We start from the raw sequence: 8,317 nt of genomic DNA, 5'->3' as shown, positions 1-8,317 counted from the left end.
CAGCTTCCTCTCATTAACATTTACATTAAGCGTGCTCTCGTAGCCGAAATGTACCAAATGTATAAACTCCAGTCTCGGCATGTCGTCAGCGACCCAGCTGCAGAACTTCCAACCTCATTCACCTCGTCTGTCTCTTACAAATTACTAAGATATGAGTCTAAACTCCACTTCTTGATATTGGATTACATTTTACCCGGAAACATTCTGTTCTCAGAAGAATTTTTCCAGCCAAATATTTGAACATATCTCAGTATAAAAGCATCGAGAGGAGCTTGTTGGATGCTTGCGTGGGTGCACGAAGCATATGGGTTCAACACAGGGGGTCTTACATCTTGTCTCAAGCTACGAGTCAGTGCTTACTTTTTCAGCCAACTAGCTTTTTAAGTGTTAGTGATCCAAAGTGAATGTTGTTGTCTGCACACAGTAAACAGCACGGTGATATGTGCACAACTGTCTGCATTCAGTCAAAGTACAAAGAGTGTCAGCAGCGTTAGCCTTCCCTGTTTTTGGTTACTGAATAATATGTTAAAGGCTAAACTGCGAGTGTTTGAATGACTTTAATCCACATGTGTTTCTCCAGCGTCTCTGAGGTGTCTGACTCCAGCTCTGCCAAACACCAGAAGGCAAAACACAGACGTCATGACGGCGTATGACCTTAACACGTTGTTGACAGCTGCCGGGAAGTCAGGATGCGATGTCACCGACTGTCCCCGTCCCAAATGGGCGTAGACCAGCAGACGTATCTCTGCAGCCCGGTGACCCTGCAGCCAGCAGTAGTAGACCCCTAATTAACAAAAAGGAATTTCTAATCAAATTAAACAACTTGGATTCAAAATCTTGGTTATCACATCAGAATGAACACAAACTACACCACCGACACGTCACAGGTGATCTAACACAGCCTGCTCGGAGGTTCTGCACATTTCCAGTGAACAGTAGACGGTACCTGAGTCCTGAGTCTTTGCAGGTCTAAACAGCAGGTGGTGTCCGGTGTCCATCAGCAGCCTGGCGGGCGTGGCGCTGAGTGATGAGTGTTCAGATCGGTAGATGGGTTCAGATCCTTGGTCCCAGGCCACGGCCATGTTGGGCCGTGCCCCCGGACAGCCCAGGGTCAGGACACGGCCTGCGGGGTGGTTCAGGTAAAACACTGGCAGGGAGGCAGAACTATAAGACACAGAGATTTATTATATCAGAGATGTATTATTCGCCAATTGTCATGTTTTGGTCTGAAGACAACCTGCTCTACCTCCAGGCCACAGTCGCCCCACCTGTCTATCTACCTGCCCCCATCTGTTGTATCAGTACACCTTTATGTACAGATCGCTTACTTGTACCCAAGAAATGCCATCAGAGCCACGATTCTGGAGGACGGAGGAGCTTGAGGCGGACAAGTCACTTGACAGCTTTTGACCTGCATCTTGGCTGCGACGCTGCGTCGCCTCACTTGTCCGAAAGCCGTCGGCACCGCCCCTGAGCCACATGAAACCACCGTCTGATTGGCCCGTCTGTAGCGCACGTGCAGGAAGTGGGAGTGGATGTAGCACAGTCCGACACGGACCTGCTCCCCTGGCACTCCACAGCGGTCGCAGACGGACCAGGGCTGGAAGCTGGTGAAGAGCCAGTACAGCGGCCGAGCGGAGCCCAGTCCAATCCTCTCCTTCGGCGTTGTGCTCACAGTTCCTGGAGTGAGTCTGCAAAATGTGAGCAGATCAACAGAATTTGATTGATTGCTTTGAAAAGAAAAGCGTAATTTTTGGTCATCTGTCTAGTTTTTCCTCTGCATTTGTCATTTTCCAGAAGAAAACTAGGATGAAGATTTGCACTTTAACAATGTTCATTTCCAGTCATCAGCTGTTCGGGGTCTTTTCAAAGTCATCTCCCTTATAAACTTGATTAGCCTGTGCTGCAGCTGGCTTTCATCCTCCATGTGGGCGGTAAGACTTGAACCGTTTAACACTGAACAGAATCACGTCTGCCTCAAGGGATGATGGGATGCCTCCATAATGTTTGCAGGAACATGCTCAGGTTTTAATTCCAGGACTGGCTTTGGGACAGAATCGATGGTCATCAGTGTCTAAACCTGACAGCCTTTCTGACAAAGCCACAGTCTGCCCACTCATCTCGTCACCTGGGAGTGAAGCTGAGCATGCGCGCCTCCTGGATGTCCAGGTCGTAACCATAGAAGAAGTCTTTGCGGGCCGAGCCGCAGATGTAGACGCCGGAGTCGTCGGGACCGGCCCTGAAGATGAGCAGGCTGAAGAGACGGATGGAAAATCGACTCTGCAGGGCGCCGCTGTGAGGGACACGACGAGGGTCCAGGAGCTTGTTGCCATGGTGATCAGTCAGGGCTCTGGTCTCCCGCGAGGCGTCCAGATGTTTCCTGAAGAACCACACGACCGATCGGACCTGAAGCACACAGCGAACTGAATGACCAGAATGTATCTGCTGACAGCGGATAATGCTGTTTGGTTGATCGATACAGGCTCAAATTACTTTAGCAGATGCTGAGATTAAAGTCTCTCAGTCATCCCAGAGATCCTCTCATCCTCCCTCTTCTCCTCTGTTTAACAGCTCCATTACACTCTTTTCTTCCTCTCCTATTTGTGTAGCTTTGGATGAAGCTGACTGGCGGCTGTGGGTCGCAGCAGTCATTTCTTCAGCTGCTATTGTTCATAGAAAGAGGAGAGGACGTGTTTTGCTGCACTGTTAGTTTTGCTAATTACACTGCACAAATGTTTGCTTCTGATGGGTGTAACTAACTCAGCAATGCATTAACTCGCGGTGTCTTTGTGTCTTTTGGTAAAAGGCCTTGGAAAGAAAAACACGAACTGAATTTGAACAAACAGGTAGATCCTCTAAAAAGGGCATGTCTGTTTCAAAAGCAGAGAATTTATCTCACAGTGAAACATTGATCAGTCTGATCAGTCTTGAAGACTCACTCTACAAGCTTCTGTCTGAATGTTGTGTTTTGGACCGATGATTGAATTAAAGGTGATTTCAGACAGCGAGGAGAAAGCGATTTTATAGACTTGAGAAACATTAAATACGAGAAAAACTCAGTTTGATATCTGCAGGCACCTTACAAACAAACAAAAGATTTATGTCAGATCCCTCTGCTTATTTTGGATTAAAGAGATGTTGCACAGGCATCCCAGAAACCAGATTTTATCCAACGTGCTGACATTACGGTTACCTGTTCTGGCTTGCAGTGGCAGGGCAGCTCCAGAGTGACTCCAGCCAGGTAGGCAGCATTGGTGAAGGTGAGGAAAGCAGGACAGGCTCTTCTAGCAAACACATCCTGCTTATCCTCAGGAGCTTCATAGCTCCACAGCCCAGGGAGGAGGAAGAAGAGGAGGAGGAGGAGGAGGAGGGGAGGCATTAAGCTTCTCTGAGGAAGAAGAAGGCTCTAAAAAAGCTGCAAAAGTCACGACTTCAGTCAAATATCTCTGCATCTGAGAGGACCAACACAGCAGAATCCGACGGCGTCGTCTGTTGTCAACGCAAACATGTTGAAGTCCAAAATCATCCTCAACACATTTTCTGACATCGTTCAAACTCTGATTGATGTTTGTGTGTCAGAAGTTCCCAGAGTTTATGCTGCTGTCGTGTCCTGTGACGGCTGAGTTTAATCCCTCTGGTCCCTGGTTTCCTCTGAGGACAAAGTCTAATCCTTTCTTCCTCCTAACAGACAAAACACCGGGGTTGCCTTTGCTGAACTACAAACACAAGACGCTGCAATATAAAAGTTGTGTTGGCCAAAACAAAACCCTGACAGTCAACAGTCGAGTCGAGTCGAGTCGAGTCGAGTCGAGTCGAGTCGAGTCGAGTCGACAGTATTACAGCAGTCTGAATTTTTCAGACCTGCAGGAGGTTTGGTTTTAGGCTCTAGAGCATACACGGTCATGTTCTGCTTCATTACAGTTTGACAGCGTCAGTCGTTCATGTCAAACTCTGCAGAGCAAACACACCTGAACCTTCAGACGGACATCAAGAGAACTAACAAGAAAGGCCTTCTTACAGAACATCCAAGCAGTTAAAATCTTTACTCATTATTGTTTTAGACCCATTCAGACACAGAGGCGTCGCTCAGGAGGAGCACTCCTCACAGCAGACCTCCTCCTGATGCCTCCTCAGTGCACGTCTGAACTGGGCTTCAGTGGAGATCAAACCATTTGTTTTTCAGACATGTCAAGCAGGCGGGTGCTTTAAAACGTCGCCAATAACACCCCTCCTCTGCACTCCCTTCCCCTGCAGCACCATGAGTCACCAAAGCACTTAACTGCTGCATCACCATGAAAAAAACAAAAAAAGCTCCATTGTGCCGATGCAGAGCTGCACACAGCTCATAACCCACACTTCAGACTTTGTTGGTGCGAATGAAGCTATGCTTCACACACTTAATTCAGCCTGCGCTCCTTCAGAGCGCTGCTGCAGGAGCTCGTCGCTGTAACATTATAAAGTAGAAATAAATGAGTGCAATGGTGCAGATCCCCGCTAAGCTGCAGGTCTGTGTGTCATCAGGCCTGCGGCACAACCACCGAACGCAACACGCTGCTGACCATCTCCACGGCCTCCAGACACAAACCACGCTCTTATGATGCAAGCTGGCAGCTGTGTGTGTGTGTGTGTGTGTGTGTGTGTGTGTGTGTGTGTGTGTGTGTGTGTGTGTGTGTGTGTGTAAACACTGGGTGTCGTAGCTTCGGGGTTGAATTTTCGGAACAGTGCAGAAGGCAGTGCGATGACTAACCGTGTGTTCAGCGGGGTAAACACTTCAGATGACACCTTCCTGTTTTTCATAAACAAAATAGAATTTAATTAATTTCCAAATGCTGTAAATTCATGTTAGAAAACAAAAAACACACAGACAGACTTGTTTTCCTTTTATTGATTGTGACACAACAACTAATAAATGAGCGGTCCTTAAACTCGCCAGCAGACCTGATGTCCGCCTGACGCCGCCTGTGAGCTCAAAGGGCGACATGGTTGGATTTTAACAGAAAAAGCAACAAAAAGAGGCAAAACCACATCTTAACTCCTCGCAAATACAGCACATAAAGATACAGAAAGACACAAATTTAAGTAAAGTTAAGCAAATACGTTTAAGGTCTCTTATGATTAATACACGAACATGTTTGTGTAACTATATCTACACATTAAATGTTTGCAACTGGAGGCAAATCATGACTGAAACTAAAGGAAAACACTCAAAAATGTCACATATTTGTGTAACTTCATATTTTTTAAAGCTGCTTTAACCTTTAAAAGTGTCCAGAATTTATTCATATAAATGTCACATACATTGAAAATGTTAGAAAACGTTGCCTTTTTTCCACACGTGGTGGATTTTAAATAAGTGACATTTGTTTTATTCTCCTCTGGAACAGCTTGATCATTATTCTATATATATTTTATATTTCCTGCTCACTCTTGGATATAAAAAGCTCCTTCTTGTCGCTGTATTGTTGAGCGAATGCACTGAAATACGTTCACTGCTGCCTTCACTTACCTGCTGTGAAGGAAGCAGGAAACATTTTTATTTTCGACTCTTTTCCTGGAAACACACACCCGTTTTTGTCACCCTGTACTGATTTACATGAATTTACCAGACAATTAACCACAGCCTTCACTCTGAACAGTGAACCTCTGTGGACAGAGCAAAGCGTCTCCCTGAGCAGAAGCTAAGAAGCAGCTTTCATGGAAAGACAATGAGGAGGTTTGTGCTGCAGAGGTGGACACACAGCGTGTTCAGTCAAACACAGGAACTACAGAATCTGTCAGATTTTCAAAATAAAACACCCCAATCGAACATCAACAGAAAACAGAAGAGAAACCACTGAAGTATGAAGCCTTCGTAGCCAAGTGGACAAACCTCAGCAGGCAAAACGCTCCTGAAACACAACTGATGGGGATTGTTTGTGCTGTTTTTCTTTTTTGGGGGGGTTAACTAATCTTAAAACAACACTAATACACTTAAACCACGTCCTAACCCCTGAACAGCTGTTTAAAAGTGACGACGAGACAACATGTCCTCACTCTGCAGAGACGTTTGACTCCCAACATCTGGGACTAGAGGTGGTCCTCACACAGATGGGATCTCACACACACACACACACACACACACACACACACACACACACACACACGCACGCACACACACACACACACACACACACACACACACACACACACACACACACACACACAGATAATGTATGACTGTTGATCTTCTTTCTCCAAACATCATCATTTCAAACTTTCTCCTCCTCTTTGTCCTCCTCTGTCACTGCTCTTCATCCGTCGTGTCCATTAGCTGAAGCCGTCACGTAAACATGGCGTACCGTCCCCTCTGAGGCCGCCTCTGTGTGTCATCCGTCTCCATCCCGTCCTTTTATCCCCCTCGTCCACCACGTCTCAGGAGCTACACCCTAATCCCACAACCCGGCCCTCCTGCCTTTTCTCCCAAATATCCATTAATCCAACCCTCTGCTCTAAACAGCCCATCAGCCCCTCAACTCAGCTCCAGGTATTTTTCCAAACAACCTCTTCAACCTCTTTCATCATCTGTTCCTGCAGCTCCTCCTCCTCCTCCTCCTCCTCTTCTTATCTACTCCGTCTAATGGCACCCGTTCTGAGGATGGATATTATTGGATATAGTGCTCAGTTTATTCCCTGTTATTGTCATTCCTCCTCCTCTCAGAAAGGTCCATTAAATGCACCCAAACGTCTCAGTCAGCCCACTCTTTCCTCCTCTTCCTCTAGTTTTAAATTTAACATGATATCAGGGTTAAAGTTGGAACGAAGGACGGTCAGATGGACGATCATTGACGTAAAATCTGTTGTCCAGAGCATGAATCCTCATGTTTTTGGTGATCTTCTAACCTTTCCTCCGCCACCACCTTCAGGCCAATTTTCACCTCTAATCTGTCATCATTAGACTCAAATGGTGCTTGTGATTGGTTGGCAACCCAAAGTCGTTCTTGTTAAAGATGAACAAAGTGAACAGGTGCTGCAAACAGCAAGATAAAGTGCTGTTTATTAAGGCTGAGTAGAGCAACACGTTTCCTTTTCATCAGGCTAACGAAGAGGAACGAAGGCTCAAAACGTGAAGAATTCATTCAGAGTGTAAAACAGGCCTGACTTCAGGCAGCCAGCAGCGATCAACACAAAGGTGCAATAAAAGAGGCCACAGCACTATGAACGAGTGCTGGAGGGCAATCTCAAAGAGTGCTTTTATTGGGGGAATATAAATGTGTTAATCAACAGGTAAAAAGGGACTGGATGGAGGAAAATGGCCATGAGCGTCAAACAGAGGGAGGGAAAATCAAACGTTTCTGGTGTTGCAGCCTTTTTGCTTTCATTTATGAGGGCGTAATTTTATTAATCCCATCAGACAGAAAGAGCACTTTGCCTTTCCAATTAACATTTCTATACGAGGTCTGAAGATTTGATTAATGTGAAAAAGGCTTTCCTCCGGATGATCTCGCTGTACACATGTGGAAAGCAGCTCGTACAGTCAGTTTTAGAGCGGTGGAACCAGGAACGTTCAGCTTTCTGTTCACACTTCACTCTTTCACTCTGCAGCAGGTCTGACAGCTATAAAACGCCCTGAAGTATCAGGTAACAAAACATTTTAGCTTTCTGAAACAACAAACTCCATTTTCTTCCTCCCTCCTGCTGCTGCTTCTCCTCTTCATCTGGAGATTTTCTGTCGTCTCATCCATGAAATCACAGCTCTCACTGAAGCATTAAAATGCCTTTCACTCCTTCGCCCTTCATTTTCCTCTTCTGTTTCCTACATCTACCTTCCTCCGTGTCCTGTGCACACCTGACTAAACATACAGTACAACTAAAGCCTGATTTCCAAATCGTAGACATGCTACAGACAAGCTTATGTAAGTGACATTTACTCCACTGTGAAAGTTTAATCTAATGACATCTAATATGCAAACTTCTTCTCCTCGTACCTTTATCTCCTCCAGCTCCCTGATGGATTTCACAGTTAAGTTGAATGTCACATCAGCCCCAAAGGAAAGTCCTCATTGCATTCAGGAATACTTCAGTGCCGTCTACCTTCTCTGTGAATGCTTTAACCTTCTTTAAATCATATGAACATTATGTTATTGCTGACTATTTGAAGCCTTCAGTCGCTGACTTTGACTAATTTTTGGGACAATTAATTAGCAGCTGGACAGAAACTGACCATCAGAAGTGGAGAAGTATTAACGAATTCAAAAAACAAACAACAAAACATTATGAATATTATGAATGTGGCTGTTTCTTGTATTGAAATGGTTCAAAGTTCAGCGGCCAGGGTGTC

General features: G+C 45.6%; 1 protein-coding gene across 1 annotated transcript; it reads right to left on the bottom strand.

Moving 5' to 3' along the window:
• Positions 1-557: 557 nt before the first annotated feature.
• Positions 558-3,379, bottom strand: LOC139334628 (Ig-like V-type domain-containing protein FAM187A). Its single transcript, XM_070967635.1, has 5 exons — positions 3,194-3,379; positions 2,129-2,406; positions 1,329-1,691; positions 947-1,164; positions 558-784 (listed from the first exon to the last, which is right to left on the bottom strand). Exons 1-5 carry the CDS (start codon positions 3,377-3,379, stop codon positions 558-560), a joined length of 1,272 nt encoding a protein of 423 aa, XP_070823736.1.
• Between the last annotated feature and the right edge of the window lie 4,938 nt (positions 3,380-8,317).

This window comes from Chaetodon trifascialis, chromosome 8, assembly GCF_039877785.1.
Source record: "Chaetodon trifascialis isolate fChaTrf1 chromosome 8, fChaTrf1.hap1, whole genome shotgun sequence".
Taxonomy (NCBI): Eukaryota; Metazoa; Chordata; class Actinopteri; order Chaetodontiformes; family Chaetodontidae; genus Chaetodon; species Chaetodon trifascialis.
The sequence above is the reverse complement of the archived record's forward strand: the minus strand, read 5'-3'. Positions and strand labels throughout refer to the sequence as shown.